The sequence below is a fragment of the Diadema setosum genome, chromosome 1, assembly GCF_964275005.1.
Source record: "Diadema setosum chromosome 1, eeDiaSeto1, whole genome shotgun sequence".
NCBI classification, from domain to species: domain Eukaryota; kingdom Metazoa; phylum Echinodermata; class Echinoidea; order Diadematoida; family Diadematidae; genus Diadema; species Diadema setosum.
The window spans coordinates 22,431,061-22,449,844 of NC_092685.1; the positions used below are offsets into that span (position 1 = coordinate 22,431,061).

At 39.0% G+C, this 18,784-nt stretch overlaps 1 protein-coding gene across 1 annotated transcript in view; it reads right to left on the reverse strand.

Moving 5' to 3' along the window:
• The window catches only part of LOC140228407 (ADP-ribosylation factor 1-like 2), a 43,989-nt gene extending 33,767 nt beyond the window's left edge, over positions 1 to 10,222 (reverse strand). Inside the window, exon 1 of the mRNA XM_072308630.1 lies at positions 10,031 to 10,222. Within this exon, the coding sequence (XP_072164731.1) occupies positions 10,031 to 10,139 (109 nt within the window). The 5' untranslated portion in view covers positions 10,140 to 10,222. The remainder of the gene's footprint in view (positions 1 to 10,030) is intronic.
• Positions 10,223 to 18,784: the final 8,562 nt, after the last annotated feature.

Consider the following 18,784-nt stretch of genomic DNA (forward strand, 5'->3'; position numbering starts at 1 on the left):
ATTCCATAGATAATCCCTACCAGTCAGTACATGCCTATGTACCAAGTTCCATGAAGATACATTGAACCTTTTGCGAGAAAAGTGAAATTGTAACATTTTCACCTGACCTTTGACCTTTTGACCTTTGGCCTTATGACATGAAACTCTCTCTGGAGAATCTTTACACAGTAGTACATGTCTACACTAAGTTTCAAGAAAATACCTTCGGGCATTGCATAGATATGGGGGAAATAGCAACATTTTCACCATTTGACCTTGACCTTTTGACCTTAGACCACTTGCCAATTTCACTAAAAAAACTACTTAACTAATGGCGCCATCTTATGTCATCCTTGGACCAAGTTTGGCGAAAGTTGCTTCATCCAGTTTTGAGTTATCACGTAAACAGATACATTTTAGGATTTGACCTTGATCTTTGACCTTTGACCTCTATCTGATTTCACTCAAAAACTAGTAAAGTAATTGTCTCATCATACATCATCTTCAGACAAAGTTTGGGGAAATTTGGGTGATCCAGTCTTGAGTTATCGCGTAAACAGATACAATTTCATGATTTGACCTTGACCTTTGGCCTTTAGCCAATTTCACCCAAAATCTAATCAAGTAATTGCCCCATCATACTTTATACTTAGACCAAGTTTCGTAAAATTCCAGTCAATATTACTCAAGTTATCGCGTAAACAAATGCGGACGGACGTATGGACGGACGGACGGACGGACGGACAACCCGAAAACATATTGCCTCCGGCACCACTTCGTGGCGGAGGCATAAAAAACAACTCATGACATTATTTGGTTAGAAACATTTTGGAAACGTTGCTTTATGAGGAACATTTGAGTGAAAAGCCGGGGAGAGTGTGATTTTTTTTTTTCAATACTTGATTGTCCTAACCGAAATATAAAAAGTCTTTCAATCTTTGAGATCGTCATATTCAGAGGACTGAAAGGACTGCATGAGTACATGTACAGGCACGTGTTGCTGTATCACCAATAATGCAACGCGAAGCAAGGGTCAAAATTGTTTTGCTATATTTTGAAGTTCTATAGCTGATTTCCATGTGAAATGGTCAGTCACTACTTTATATGGTCAACAACAACAACAAAAAAACCACCCAATGGAATAAATGGCACACGGGCTCGAAATGTGACGATGAACTGAGGAAACTCGCCTCAAACAGAAGGGGTTGAAAGTCTCAAGGCATGCGATTGTTTGTTCTTTACCCACCGTGAATCGACAAATTTAACTTCATGTCAATTCAACACTCTGATTTTTACTGGCCGAAGCTCACAGCTATCTCCGAAGGGAACTTATCGCTATTGATAGAGACTTGAGATTTGGGCTCATCACTTCGTATACTTTATACGTACATGTGTATTAATTAAAATCTTTGGAAAATATCAATAATCAAAAAAAAAAATCGAAGTATTTTCGTTTGGTTCGATATATACACCAAGTAAGCTAACTTCATTCGTTCAAGTGCTAACTGGGGTCTATAGTTTGTTTCCCTGTCTGCCTGTTTTTTTTTTTTTTTATTTATCTATGCTAAATCCCACTTAGGTTTTCTAATGGTATATAAACCACTCGAATTTTGCACTTGTCTTGTGAATTCACGAGGCAACAAGTACACCGTAATATTTTACATCCCTTTGAAGTTAAAGGAGAGCACATCATGCCGCCAATATAAGTAAATATTTGAAGACGATTATTTACCTTCATCAACCACTGCAAACAAGCTCCCATCCCGCTGGCATTCCTAACATTGTGAATGAACTTTTTAAATCATGATATCTTTGCTGGAGCAGGAATAGGGTTCAGAAGGCTCTAAACCGCTTTGATCACAAAATTCACACAGACGGTGGAATTATTTCACCAACAAGGTACTAAAGGCAAGCCTTTGATTTCACAACATTGAGTAGTCTCGTCCTACTTGCGTTGTCAATGAAGAAGCAACTGACTAGCAATCGCTGCCAGAGAACATAATGGACCATTGGACGGAATGCTACAAGTCATGATTAATGTTCGGCATCCTGCCGCAATCATGACAAACTTTTCCCCACATTTACCACTAATCTTAAAGGGACTGTACAGTACTGGTTGAGGTAAGGGATTCATGTTTTGAACATTTCTAAGTGAGATAATGAGAAACCTCTTATGAAATTTGAAAGAGCATGTAATTTTAAGAAGGATTCAACATTTATTTGATGAAAATTGGTTTTGAAATGGCTGAGATATCAAAATAAAAAGTGATAATAATAAAAGGCGACAGGCAACAACTCTATTAGGATCTCTTTGTTTCACCTTGTTTTTGGATATCTCAGCCATTTCAAAACCGATTTTCATCAAATAAACTTTTGATACCCTTTATAGAATTGCATGCTCTTTGACATCTCATAGAGTGGTTTCTGAATATCTCGCAAAACGTTAAAAGCTAAATCCTCACCTCGACCAGAACTGTACACACCCTTTAACCCAGTATATCACCCTCCACGTCTCTCGCTATATCTCTCTCCATCCAGAGTAATACGAAATCTTATCCTAATCTTTTTCAGGACCATCATTGACATTGCAACACAGAGTTGTCTTCGATTGTAACGACAGGAAAGAATATAGACCTTCAGAGAGCAGGGTAGAGCACACAAACACAGACAAACGAGAAGATAAAAAGGCACAATTTTATATATCCATGTCCGAGGCCTGCTGTTCATCGGAGAGAAAGACAGCACGTTTTAAATATAGTCAGATCTATAATGGACAAAAAGAAATCTGTTTTAAGGTGTATATTTGAAAGTTTGTTAGCAGATTCCGCTTAGGTCTTCGACAGGGGGGGGGGGGGGGTTCGAAGAAAAATGGACCCAGATGATTAAAGATTAACGATGCTCTCCGATCAGGGCCGAGGTCTATTCAACCGCGTATAGAGATCACGAAGGATCAGACGGAATTAGTGTCCATATTATGAGCCACCCTGGGCCAATTGGCGCGCCGTGCGGCCGTGGTTTATAATACGGCATAAAAAAAAGAAAACCTGATGATAATTGCCAGTAAGTCCTTCCTGTCCAGATCTCCCTATACAGCATGCCGTGCGTCCCTCAGACTGGAATTCATTCTTCATTACATCCTTGATTACATCCAGGAAAGTCGGCAGAGCACCAAAGTTGATCTCTCATTCGGTGTGTGCTTGGGTGTCCGTATATAGATGGAACGAATTCTTCCATACTTCATTACCAGACCTGTTCTGGAGATGCGTGGGGATCAGAATCCATCTCCTTCCCGAATGCACCTTGTTCCGCAACCTTAGACAAGACATTCATTAAAAATAAAATAATCTGATCTAAGGAGCGGATAGAGAGCCTCAACCTACAATAATAATCATGGCTTCAGGATACCCCCATGGAAACCGTTGACATGTTTGAATGAAGGTTTCTGATATAATGTGTTATGTTTTAGCAACAAGACGAGAGTCTCGAAAATGCGTGAGTAGGTGCCTGGGCTCGGAGGCTTATCGCTTACTCGAATAGGATTAACTTGATGCTTATACCTAATGCTCCTCTAAACCTTAAATACTGTCGTGGCTTCGTTGAAACCGTGAAAAGAGGGCACTGACTTTGAAACCAAAGCGATGACATTCTGGAACTATATATGGGAACGAAAATAGTTCGACGGTTCGAATACTCAGAAGAATTAGTTTCCGCGTTTTGGATAACGCGCTCTTCATGAATATGGCTCTACAAGGACCAGACTAAACAATCATGGATTACATCGTTACGTAGACCACTACGCAAACTTACAATAAGATTGATTTTCTATGACATGTAGGACCTATACAGAACCTTATAACAGTCTGATATGCAGAATTAGATTCTGCAGACGCAGTTTGCTTTTCGCGGGGTATCTAAAGATGATTCATAATTGTAATTTACTATAAGCGACTCCAAGTTGGGAGTCTTCATGGCCTATGATACATCCGTTTCTATGGCATCCCTGCAGACATATACAATGAGTAAGAAGAACACACAGCATACACACACATGTACACACACATCCTACATCTCACACCACACCCACACACACACACACACACACACACACACATGAACATGTCACGCAAGTTTGCGGGCTACGTGATCGATGAGTACTCAATGAATGTAGGCGTTTGTTGGGTGACGCCAAAAGTTGAGGCCACAAAAATAAGTGAAATTTCTCTCGACAAGACTACAACAGTACAGGTTGCAAAGGACGAAAATAGCACTAGATTCGTCATGGCACAGGCGTCTGGGTCAAATTCTGTCAGAGAAAATTTCTCGATTTATTAACGACGATGATGTTTATTTCCACCATGAACCTTTATAGCGGGGTGATGGTACATTGTTTGGTTTGGGCCACTCGTCTCCTAGCCGTCCTACTCGTATAAAGTCAAGTCGTTTCAAACAATATGAAGTACATTATGCCGAGTTCTGTTTCCGTTCTCATCAATGTACGCCACCTGTTGGGCTCCGTCCAAGCGATGAGGGAGTGTACTGAAGGACCATGGTGAGCGAATGGTGACAGAAAAGTCTAGAAATATGGAAAACCGCCGACGTTCACGAAAACCACCAGGCATGATAGGGCACGAAAATGTGTAAAATTGGCAAACACGCAATGATAGAACGCACCTTGAAAATACTATACCTTATGAGCTCACCAGTCCCAATTCAGCAAGATCATTCATAATATAAATAGTGTGATCATGTATGGATAGGCCTACATGTAGGGCCTATAAAACAATATCTTGACCTGATTTGGGGATAAAGAAACAATACCTGGCTAAATTTGATACGGTGACTTCCCTGTGAAACACTTCACGCACAGTACACGAGTGCACGTAATATCAGAACAAGATATTTGTTTTCATGCTAACCTCATATTCATCGATCAAACAAACCGAACAAATCCAAACCCTTATTGGTATTAGTGCCTATCATGTTTTGTGTGCGTGTGTGTGGATGTGTGTGTGTGTGTGTGTGTGTGTGTGTGCCGTATACAAGCAAGCCTTTTGTTGCATTAAAGAAACTGTCACGACACATTGAAGTAGCGACTTTCTCTTGAAATTTAGTCACTAAAAACCTACGAAGAGAGGGCTTTAAAAAAGCGAACCCACTTTCAGGAGTAGGGCCCCCATGGAGGAAGCGACGTGTAGTGATTGTCTGTATCCTTTTGTCCGATAAAACTTCGCATCTGTCGCCAACAAGAGGAGTGACCAAGCCGATCTAAACACATGCAAACTCTGACATCTTGCAGAGAATGATATCATAGCTAAACGACCGAAGTTTTCCCCCTTATTTGTCCAACTGGTTAAATAGCTCGCTGGATGGACGTGAGTAATTTCCCTCCATACTTGTCTTTCCATGCATGCAACAGCAATGTTCGGACACAGTTGAGTTGATGTAGCAAGCAATTTGCTCCCTGATTCAAACCTTATAAAGTTAAAGTTTGATAATTATGCAATTATTATGTGTGTGTGTGTGTGTATGTAACATTAAATCATAAATAGAAACTTACTCTTCTCATCAAATTTAAGTTTCCATCAAATTAAGTTCTTATAACTCAATAAAGATTTGCTGCTAGATTATCAACCAAACACAAATGATACTGTACACAAACATGTGGGAAGATTTTTGAGCTGATAATCTCATTATCTCATCGTTTTTGCACATGACTGTGGTTGCGATCAAGATCACTCTGTAGTGAAAACATGTGAAACTTGATCATTCCATACCCTCATAACTTTCACATCCGATTTCGATGAAACCTGTGGTATTGTGTTGCACTCCTTGCACTTTGTCAAAATCAACTTGAACTCATGTTTACTTGAACTCGGCGTGGGATCGCACTTGGACATTTTTCAAAGTGTCAAGAACTACCTGTAAGATTACTCTGTATGCAGTATACCACGAAGTATTGTCACTTGCAATACTGCATGATGATCATCGTGAGTGTCATTAAGTGTTTTTTATAATCTTAGATTTCGACGGATGTCTCGAAGACAAGGTCATGGACCAACCTGCTAGCCCATCCCACTCCAGTGAAATATTGGCAGATGTGGTTTAGTGAATGTGATTGTTTATTTGAGTTTTTTTTTTTTAATTTCTCCAAAATCATCAATTACTATATGTATCCACTCTCAAACAGGTTGTAAAGCATATTACAATGAACTGTCCTTGAAAGTTGGGCATTCATTGGATATTTTGGTGGATGAGTATTGACGTCCAGGCAACAGAAAGGAAAAGTATGTAAATCAATATTGATTTGATGAGTTAACACACAGTACAGTTGGAATGAATTCTCGCGTGGACTGATACGTTCTAGCACACACCGTTTGTTTGTTTTTTTTCCCGAATAAGACCAAGTGTGTCCTTGAACGCTAGATCACATCGTTACCTGATATTGTACTTTGTGAATCAACTCATAAAGTTGTTCCTAATAGGTAAATCCAACCCATTACTATCTACTATAATAGATCCACTCTCGTTGACTCTCAGTAATGGCAGTTTATTCCTGCCAGGGTTCTTGTCAAAGAAAATTTTTGATTACTCATAATTATAACTGTAGCAAAGGTAAATAACAGACGAGTAAATATGAGCTATTAGCGTTTAACAAGGATACAAAACCAAGTTAAAGGGAAGGTAAACCCAAAGAGCAATGTGGATTGAATGAAAGCAGCAACATTAGTAGAACACATCAGTGAAAGTTTGAAGAAAATCGGACAATCGATGCAAAAGTTATGAATTTTTAAAGTTTTGGTGTTGGAACCGCTGGAATAGGAGACTACTAGAGGTTATGACGTATGAGAGGACAACAATATAAAGGAAATATAAAGAAATTTTTCACAAAATTCATTTTTCATGAAAACCACAAATTCCATCAACTTGATACTGACATATTTTAAGGGTAGCAATTATTCCCCCTGCTTTCTGAAAGCGGTTAGTCAAGAGCTCTTTCATAATGCTAGAAAAGTGAATTTTTGTTGATTTTCCTTTATATTTTCTTTATATTGCTGTCCACTCATACGTCATAACCTCTTGTAGTCTCCTCATCCAGCGGTTCCAACACCAAAACTTTAAAAATTCATAACTTTTGCATCGATTGTCCGATTTTCCTCAAACTTTCACTGATGTGTTCTGCTAATGTTGTTGCTTTCACTCAATCCACATTGCTCTTTGGGTTTACCTTCCCTTTAAAGGCATAATTTACCATTTGCAGATGAAACAAAAACCCAACACTAGTGCTTTAAAATAGTTCTAAAATGTGAGTTAGGGATAGAAACAACCACTGTAAAAATTTGAATCCATATGATCGATGTTAAGTACTGTTAAATACACAAAATGTGAACAATAGTTATAATAAGAATGCTTCCAGACTAAACCGTATACAGTTATGGTTTATTGAGAAAAATGCTGATATCTCCTCATACTTTAGGCTTTATTGCAAAAATTTTGTATGGTAGGATGTTTTGTGATACAACAGACCTACACATATGCATCAAATGTGATATCTTGAACATTTTTGAAATCACTGCTCCCAAAGGTAAACTGGACCTTTAAGGGAAGTATGTAGTCCACTCCGTATATAGCTGTAACACATGATTAAACTAGCATCTGCGATTTTTTAGCACCGAGAATTCCGTCAGAGGAGTAGATATCAAACAGGGAAGAGAAAAAGAGAAAATGTGAAAGTTAACAATACCTGTAGTTCCTTCTTCCTCTTTGAGAAGCGTACAACACGTATGAATATTTTGCAGGAAACCACTTTAGTTATGTGGCGGATAGACAATAAACTATTTCTATTGACTGCTTGCTCTTGGACGGCTAGACTGCTGTTAAAATGCAAAGTTGTGTATACTGGCAACAATTTGTCTCCCGTTCGACAGGTGTAAAAGAACTGACTTGGATGCAGGGCTGCTAATGTTCAAACATTTAGGAAGGTTCCAACACGCCAAAGCGGACTCGGGGAGCTACTTTAAACTTGTGTCTCAGATGTACCTCAATAACAGGCGAAAATAATACTCAGTTCAGGGATACTTTTTGTTCTCATGTGCATGAAAAGACATCTAAGTTTCCAGGTAGCCCCCTACAGAATCAGATAGGCAGGTCTGGTATAGCTCAAAGCGGCACATCACCAATGGTTACGAAGGCATATAATTATAGAGCCAAATAATCTTACATAATAGTATACGAATCTCTGATTTGGCCATAACTTAAAGGGACAGTACTCAATCCCATATTTTGATATCGTTTCTCAATCCCATGGGCAGTAATACACCTCATAACGATGTTTGTTTGCATTACATAGATTGATATTGCCTCATATTTTTAATTGTGATATCATTGAAGGATAACTTCCTGAGAGCTAAAATTTGCTCGAACTAGCTGTCACTGAAATAAAAGTTGTGTGCCGTGGCTCAGCTCAGAGATATGTGTTATGTCTATCTCACCTAATCTTCTGGTCTAGCAAATTAGTGACAGTATAGACGAATGGATATCTCACTGTGGGATACCTTTCTCACATCGCCGATCAAAAATTAGCATGACAAAACGCTGACACGCATGTAAAAGTTGCGTTGTCCAGCTTTTGCAAGACTTCTCTACCACCTACTCAATCCCCTTGTTGCCACCTCAGTTTGAGCTGAGCCGGGCCGAGGCGCTTCCAAAAGAAAGGCTGCGATTATGTCCGACACCTACAGGGCTTCCCAACTCACACCTACAATAGAAAGACTAAATGAAATTGTCCAGGTACGACGCTACAGTACATGCTTCTATTAGCGGGTAGGTCTCCTTCTTCTTCTTCTTCTTCTTCTTCTTCTTCTTCTTCTTCTTCTTCTTCTTCTTCTTCTTCTTCTCGGAAGACGTATAGATCAGTATTTTAATGCCGCGTGAAAGACTTTTTGGTGTGTGCAAGCAAACGTGCATTTCCTGTACATCATAGAGTCGGAGAGATAAACCTTATTTTTACTATTGTCTCTGTATCTACAGGAAGACTGCGCTTTAATTTCATGAATTTGAATAAGGCTGCGCTGGTACACTTGTACTAGTGTTTACCATAGCTCTTTAAATGTTTACTGACCGTATCTGATGGTCGTTCCTACACTGAAGGCACACAATCTTTTAGAGTACTTCTCAAACACCGTATGCACATTTTACGACTTTTTAATGTCTGTTTATTTCAACATGCTACATGGTGAGATACAGCGACCAGATCACACAGGTATGAAATACACACTCACAGACACCCACACACACATGGTCATATATATGAATATATATATATATATATATATATATATATATATATATATATATATATATATATATATATATATATATATTTAAATATATATATGTATACATGGGGGCCGATTATACTAGGGGGATATCACACACAGACGGACTATTTCTCGTTTCTTCGTTGTGCACATTCTGACCTGATGCATGCAGAAAGTAGATTATTATTCTGAATGGTGATATAGGTCCTAGCAGGGAGGTGGTTCTCTCACACCTCCCTGGTCCTAGCATGCAGAGTATAAGCGCTATACAATCGATGATGAAATCTAGATTCAGCGCGAAAGATCAGCGGACTTGTGGTATCCAAAACATGCGTTGTGAAGATGTGTTAATTCTCTTTTCTTTTCTTCTATCTTTTCTTCTTCTATCGGGAATTTTGGTGTTTAAATGGGTGTAGATTGTAGGGATTACAGCTCAAAGAGCATCAGGTGACGATTCTTTGATATCTGCGACCTTAAAAAAGTTCCACTTTTGTCGGAGATTTGCTTTCAAACCCCAAAGGCATGCAAGGCCTGCATTATTTTTTTTTCTCATAAAAGCCAGGTAATTCTGTATCGGAAAAGTTACGGACACTTTCGTGAAAAATATCAAAACAACAACAACAACAACAACAACAAAATAAATACATAAACAAACAAATAAACAGTGAAGACTGGGCTTTACATGAATACATTCCTATAGTATTACTGATTTTGATTTGAGCTTGATTGCTTACCTGCCGCGTCGAGACCCAACATCAGTATCCTCGATTCGCGATCTCCATTTATTGGGAATCTGCAGTCCACACTCAAAATATCCGATAATTTTCCCATTACGTGACCCATGGTGAGTTAATCTCTTGCTTGGTTCGACGATGACGAAGTGAAGTGAAGGCTCTGGAGAATATTTCAGAAATATTCCTTCCTAGTTCCCGTGACCTGTACACAGCTATCGAGATGGGGCTCATGAGAGCTATAAGGGTTCCCACGAATCTGCACCGCTTTTTGAAAAACTTTCCTTCGACTTCTTATACCTTCAAATACATTAGGGAAACGACACTGTTAGCGCCCCTTTCACTGTTGTGGCTATTTCTTAGACTCTTTGCCAACATTTCTGATCGCGAAAAGTCTCTGGACTGCTAAATCTGACAGCTGGACGGTCCTGGACAGAGCGGAGAAACACATTCAACCTTCAAGAGATCCACCGACTGTTTCTTGTTCAGGCAGACAGCGTGTTGGAAACAGGCAGATTTCTGAGCTTCTGCTGACCAAGTTTGGGCTCGAGCCAACCGCGGATCGGCGCAGAAATACAGCGTACCGTCAGAACTTGCATGTCAACCTTCTTCAATCACAATATAGTGGTAACCACGGCAAATGTCATTCAACCAGATGAATGCTCTGACCAGAGCATTTAAAAAAAGATTACTTCGGAGCTAACGGTTTATACTACAGCACGCACCGCTAAGTATATCCGACAGGTTAAAAACTTCTGTAGCCGTGTGCGGTACGAACTGAACGTCTCTCTAGTCAATCAGATTTCGCCGTGCTTCCGAGCGGGGAAAAAAAAAAGATCTACCTGTCTGCACGTTCCGTTGTAACAGCTTGCGAGAGTCGTGTGGAGTGGTACGGTTCGGTGCTCGGGCTTAGCTGTATATAAGTAATCCTGGATTTAGGTAGGCCGCGTTTCGGCGGAGCCCACGCTCGGTTGCGAAATACATCAACATGACCCCACAGGCAACATGTATCACTTCCGTTTCGGAATATCTGAGATAGAAAACCGAGATGCAACGTTTATTTAGTGAAAAGATGAGTTCTATTTCCACAGTGCACAGAGGGATAATGACATAAAATAGAGTGCGTCATGATTATGCTTGGGCTTAGGTGGTCAGGGCTTTGCAGTTTTCTCATGCACAAAATTATTGAAACCCCCTCCATGATTCCACATATCTACACTTACAACAGGCCTAACATTACAAGGGCTGTTAACTATGATTACGTGAACTACCGCCATCATGTCTAAACAATGTTCCTTCATATATTTTGAGGCGCATGCGTACAACTTACAGCCCATCATCGCAGTATAATCATTTCCTTGCTGTCGAAGATCATAACTACATAATAGAAATCTCTGTCTAAATCTGACATGCAGTTATAACAATCCTAAAATAATAGAGACTTCCGTAAGGTTAAGGAAACCCACACGCACACACACAAATATTGAAAAGAATTATCAACCATATCTGATGGATAACACATAATACACAAGTAACTAACCAGTATATGTTCTTATTCTCTTCAGTTTTCCTGCTTGTCTTAATCAACGATACAAGCTGACCTTCGTGATGCAGAACCCTGCTGTAGATATATTGTTTCTCTATATTCAGATCTGATTTCTTCAAATGTCATTACAACGTCTACAGGTGTCTGGAGTCTCTTCAGCAAAAGACCTTCAGATGAAATGACACCTATTCATCCAGTTATATTAGTAGTATACGCGCCCTAGCAGCAGTACATTGTTGTAATACTATGTAGCAGAAGTAGGCCTAAAATAGTCTGGTAGTAGTATAGTAATAATAATACTGCAATTATTCACTCAGGGACACTCATTCAGTGTAAATGGCTGCTCTCTCCAAAGCCTTGATATCATAATTAAATTCACTAGCCAAATATTGATTTTTCATTCGTCAGAAAGGTTTCGTTGCGGGTTTTCTTTTCTTTTCTTTTTCAAATCTCTCAGTTGGTGTTGTCCAACCATGTCTGCACATGTATATGTAGTGCAGGGAACAAGGTGAAACAGTGATGATGAAAACGATCTTTCTTACCAAAAACAACCTCTGGATTTTTCTCTGTGGTCACGACATTCCATTCTTAATGGATCTAAAGACATATAATGGCTGCGAGAGTCTTGCCAGATTGTAGAGTAAACGTTCGTCCTTCACTGCAGAACTCTTCACACCCAGTTTCTAGCGATCAGCACAGTTTCCTTTGCTTTGACCAGTAGGGGGCGTTCTCTTTCAATTTTTCTATTCATACATTAACTTACAAAATCGGAGGCGTGATGGTCGTATACCTGCGTCCAGTGTAATTCTCATTTCAAACTCCAATGTGGTGTTGCACGGAAGTCGAGTTGCGATCAATTACAAATCTGTCTATCACAAACTTTGTAATAGATAGATCAATAGCAACTTGCAATCAATACATGCAGGATTTGCGATTGATTTGGGGGAGTTGCAATAGATTGCAACTTTCTTGCAACACCCCCGAGACTCACTATCATAACAGGGCGACAGGAAAGCATTTTGTTAAGATTGTATACATTACATTCTGTGTTTTTGTTTTATCTTGATCTCTGATTAAGGACTCTACATTTCACAAAATATGCTCTTAAGTGGGTTCCCACATTTTTCGCTGAAGACGATTATTTTGCTAGACCGTGGATGTACTCGGCCTAAACAAGCCTTATACCTCCTTGGGCAGACCGTCATTAGAAACAAAAACAAACAAACAAACAGACAGACAAACAAATAAATAAAAAAGCAGGTTACTAGTAGTGCATTCTTTCTAATAAATATAAACACAGTGCTGTATCAACAATCATCTCATTTTGATTTCCATGTCCTGTGCTTCAGTTGATTCGAGATGGAATAAAGTAGAACAGTATGGGTCCTGCAATATAATGTGCTAAGGGTCCGTACTGTAATAACGAGATTCGGGTGATCATACACACATTGACGAGACGCGCAGTTGCCAGTTCCACATCCTTGCTGATACCAAAGGTAAGTAAAAGGTGAGAGAATTTATCCGCCCATGGCGGGATTGTCTCGTGTCTTCTGCAGATGACACAACATCCTCATGCACATGGGATAACGCGCTCTATTTTTGCTCCCCCCCCCCCTTTGCTGGTATAGGTGTCTAATAAAACGCGTCCATCTCCACGCTCTTTTTCTCAGAGTTCTCAAAATTAGATAGGAACGTAATGTTCTGTATTTCCCTGTTCTTCTTCACACTTTTTCCTACAGTATGTGCATTTGATTAAAAAAACCCACACAATCCATCCTCATACTCTGTTTCCATGAGATGTGTTCTTCGATTTAACTTCGAACGTAAATATAGAACACGATGTTGAATATCATCAGACTAACCGTACTGTTGAATTATTCTGTTTGCTTGAGGCGCTGATGCTTGTACTATTAAGAAAATAATTATCCGATTGAATTCAACTGTTTGCAAGTATCTATTACACGTCATTCCGTCAATAGACACATTTACCGACATTACGCAAGACTGGAATGCTCCTCAAATGTATCGTTGTAATAATACATTTACGCCCATCAGTAATCCCCTGGATATTCATTTCAGAAGTTGAAGATATCCTTAGGTGTTATCTTTATTCCTTGTGTTGCCAAACAGGTGAACGAGGTTTTAACAAGAAAGAAATAACGGTGAGACGACAAAATAAATAAAAGCATTATGTAGACATGAAACCACACGCTTTATCTAAATCTGCAATCCATGTTCGCTCATGACATTATAACTGTATTTGTTTTCTCTTTGGGTCTTTTTTTATCTTTTTTTTTCCGGGCAGCTTTTTCTCTACAGTCAATATCAACCATTATTTATCACTATCTCACCGTCTTCCCTGATTTGAATTCAGTTTTTAGCATTCGTCATTCACTACTTCACCTTACCGTCCAATTTCTATTTTGGTATGTTTATCTCTCTTGCATCTCTAGCTCACATCAGATGTAACGTCACTAAAAAAAAAAAAAAAAAAAAAAAAAAAAAAAAAAAAAAAAAAAAAAGCGGTGTTCTTTTTGATTGCCTATAATGAAAGAATAACATGTAATTTCGTTATTTCTCTGTCTCGGTGGAGGTTTATCTAAGTACAGTGTATTCTGTTTGTTTCCAATCACACTAGATTAATGGGTCTCATACACCCATTATTATTATTGTGTTTTGTTCTGCGTAAAACAAATTTCACCGAATGAAATTTTGATAGAAATTAGCAATCTCTTATTCAAGGAAGAATATCCAGTACTATACGTCACCTAACCTATTGCACAGACATGTGATGAGCTTGCATCTTACTTTGGAACCTATCCTTGATCTAAAGGGAAAATAGAAGAAAAAAAGTTGAATGAACTCTCATACTATAATCGTGCACACGCACAGCTGATCTGCTTTTTGTATTCTCTTCTCTTTTGTCGTAGAAAGTCACCAAAGGTCGTACGTAAGTTAAATATATTATGTATATATATATATATATATATATATATATATATATATATATATATATATATATATAACCCTCTACTCTCCCGCCCCAGCTCACCACCCTGGGCTGATGGGGCTACCAGAGGCAGGGGATGGCTGGGCTAGCGCCCGGTCTGTAAGACGCGAGGGGATTTGGTTAGTGCACTCGTATTAGCAGACACACCTGCCACATCATCATCAATTATTAAGCAAATTAAGGACAAAAATTAAAAACGACGTTACATCAAATTCATAAAGTTAATTGCCTTTATTCCAGGGGAAAATCTCCTCTTGTTCAATCAATTTCCACCAATGATTACTTGACACTGGCGATTCAAACGTTATTATACAATTTAAACGGGCATGCGCATTATTACAATCTCATCTCGGTTATTGTACTTACATACAGCTTCGGGTGCAAGTGCAAGGGGGGGGGGGGTTAATTGGGAAGGGATATTGTCCGGGGATAACTGCAATCATTTACGGAAGTCCTCCTTCGCTCAGTCCTTATCGCTGGCGCTACTTCGCTGGTGGCTGCATTCGTCGCCTTCGACCCGTACCGCTTCCGTCGCGCCGGTGGCTCGCCGCAGCATCTCCCCGACGGCTGGTATACGGCTGTGTCGATCTGGCTGTCTGGGCTCCGCTTCACCTTCTCCTCGGCCTCCTCGGGATATTAGTGGGCATCAGGGGTGGGTGGTGTGCACAGTTCACAATCAACTTTTACACGTCAAACTCGTCGGACAGTGGCACGGACAGGCGTTCCCATTCGAATCAAATTCCGATTTTCCGCCAATTGCATTGTCATTCGAAATTACTAGCCGTTCCCCACGTCAGAATTTCAAGTTCGGCCCACGGCACTATATATTAATAAATGGTCTGGCAGAGATCAATCAATGTTCAGGACGACACACCACTATAATTCAATTCAGTCCACCTGTGTGTTGCCAACTCGGTCTTTCCCCACAACGTTCAGAAGGAAATTATGCCACCGGGCTACATCTTCAAATCTGCTACTCTGAGGACTTCATCTTCGCTAAACTTTAAATATCTGGCAGAGTTCTCTCCCGAACCGGGCAAAAGTTCTTGCCAAAATTGCTCGCAGAAGTTCTCTCCAAAAAATGTGTGCAGAAGTCTGGGCGGAATTTCCCCAAAAGTGGGTGCCGAAAATTCCGTCCAAAAAAATCTGTCTCTCTCCCTACAATGCATGCTCTTTTGAACTAACCCTTAAATCCCTCCTGCAATTCTATTATCCAGTCATTTTAATTAATTTCTCCCACCTGAATTATTGACAACCCTCTTTCGACCAATCCGCTTACCTGTCCCCAACTTGACCCTCTCCTCTCACCTGCGTAACCTACCTGCGTCTCGAACCCAACCTGACACTCTCCCTTCCTCCTATTATTTATAAAACAAAACCTGGCTTCGCTACGAGCCCTTTAACTTACTCCTCCAGTAGGATTCCCGATTTAACTCTCACTACCACAATATTCTCGTTTAACACCTCAACTCCTTGTCAAACATATACTCCTAACATCCTGCCGGCTCTCAGCGAGCGTGCAATGGAGCAAATCGTATGGATCCAAAATTGCAGGGTAAATGGAGCCACAATTGCACGGATGATGACGTCATAGTGAAATGGGCCGAATGATCAATGTTAAAAAAACCAATCAAATGACAAGGATCTCTTCAGGCGTTATATAAATATAAATAAATATATATATATATATATATATATATATATATATATATATATATATATATATTGAAACAAGGAACAGAAAACTGACCAGAAACGAGCAAAGAGAATTAAGGGTTTGGGACGAACACCGATCTAGGGCTTTCAATAGCTCAGTCGGTAGAGCACCGGTCTAGTAATCCGAAGGTCTCGGGTTCGAATCCCGATGAAGACCCATTTTCTTTGCTCAAAGTTTTCGCTATATATATATATATATATATATATATATATATATATATATATATATATATATATATATATTATAAGTATATAGAGCTATATGTTAAACATGGGTCTAGGGCAATTACCCCAGACCCTTCCCTGACCTAGAATCCTAATCCTAACACTAACCCTGATTTCTAATCTTTACTCAAACCTTATCACTAACCAATATTTGGCAGGGGGTAATTGTCCGCGGGGGGTAATTGCCCTGATACGATTGAACATGTCTTTTTTTTTCGACTAAAATTTACATATACGACCATGCCCTTGAAGCCTATTTCCTTTCTCACTTCACGCAGCATAAGGTTTATCCTTGAGAAAGGTTTGTGTTGCCAAACAGGTGAACGAGGTTTTAACAAGAAAGAAATAAAGGTGTGACGACAAAACAAATAAAGGCATTATGTAGACATGAAACCACACGCTTTATCTAAATCTGCAATCCATGTTAGCTCATGATATACAACTGTATTTATTTTCTCTTTGGGTCTTTTTTATCTTCTTTTTATTCCAGGCAGCTTTTTTCTCTACACCAAATAATTTGACACTGTTCTGTCAAATTGCAGTTCTTTTTGAAACCTTTCAATACTATCATGATGATAAAGAAACGAGATGCTCAGATATCTTGAATGAATTAAAAACAAAAATGTCAATAAGAATGACAGATAATACGACGACACAATATACCGTGTATGTACAACGTAATATTTATTCATCATTAACAATATGTAACATGATTATATAACTGTAAATTTCGTAAATATGCATTTTCAATTATTTCACAATGTCATAGATTCCCACAAGCATGAACACGATGAACTCATGATCGATGACGTCAACAACAGCTGTTATTACGTCCGACGCAATAAAAAATAACAAAAACTGCCTCTAGCCTTCATCACACGCGGATTTGAATGCGGAATACGTTATACCAGGTATTTTCTATTCAGATCTTTGGCAATCTAGAGAGCATTTGTCTAGATATTCATGTATTCAATCCAATTCAGTTCAATTTCGTGTATGGTTGTTCATGGTCACCAAGAGCAGAGAGATTAAAAAAAAAAAAGGAATGAACTCGAATAATGTAGTCCCATAAGCCAGTTTGGAGTTACATTCGCCCGACTGACCCTTTTTTTCCCCCAGTCAGTTAGGGGCAATTCCCTCGTTTTCAGAGCGACATAATGCCTAAGCTTTTCGCAACAATTTATGAGATTCATCAATCTTGTTCAAATAAAGAATGAACTTGCATAGACCAGATGACCAGAATGATCCGTTGGGAAAGCACTTGGGATAGCATCCAGTTCATTATTTTGCATTGAATTGAATCTTTTTATTGGTATTGCCAAATACCACTTTTAATGTCAGGCGAATATACTGGCAAGCAATCTTTATAAGGATTACATGAATAATCATTACATCACAGATGTTCATCCCAGTGAATTTAAAAACCAACCTGCTTTCCAATTTATTGGAAAAACACATCTACACTTCGGCTGTAGAGGGCGGTAAACGTTTTGTTCAGTTTCTCACTTGATTAGTACTACTGTCAATCTTAGCTCTAATAAACGCCAGAAGCACAGAGATATAAATAAGCATGGCCTCACTTCAGATTTTCTCTCACCTCCCTTTTCAGATGCTAGATTTAAAGTAAATTCATACAACGGCTGACATTAAAAGATACACAAACAGGGTTGCCCCCTCTGATCTTCCCAAGCTAGAAAATGATATTATATTGCGCATAATAATGCAATGTCAATATACATGTTTTACGCACCACCTAGACAAACAGGTGCTGTTTGACATGAATTTTAAGAAAGATTATAGTTTTACGAGAAATGAGAATACACGTATTTGCTCCTTCTTCCCATATGTATGACAATAATCTTAACTTTATACAATCATTAGCAAAGCATGTATACATTTATCATAACTTTTGTCTATCACATTAATTCATAATAAAGAAATTCTTATGTGCAGCTACACTTAGTGCAGCTGAGCCCAGCTGTTCAAATCGACCTAAATACGACAGCTTTAAATGAGCTTGAAATTATTGCTTTTGCAATATCATTTTGAAAATGAAGACACTGCTTTAAAATGTTGCTTGACTTTGAAATCAAGAGAGAGACAGAGAGAGGGGGAGAAAACTAGCATGTGAGGTTACTGCCTGCATTTTGGAGGAGTCGTGATATTTTTATTTTTGTATTGTGACTTTCTTTATGCCTTATTTTGCCGCGTCATATCACCACTCATACGATTTGGTCTGCTCTTGAAGAATTTACGTATC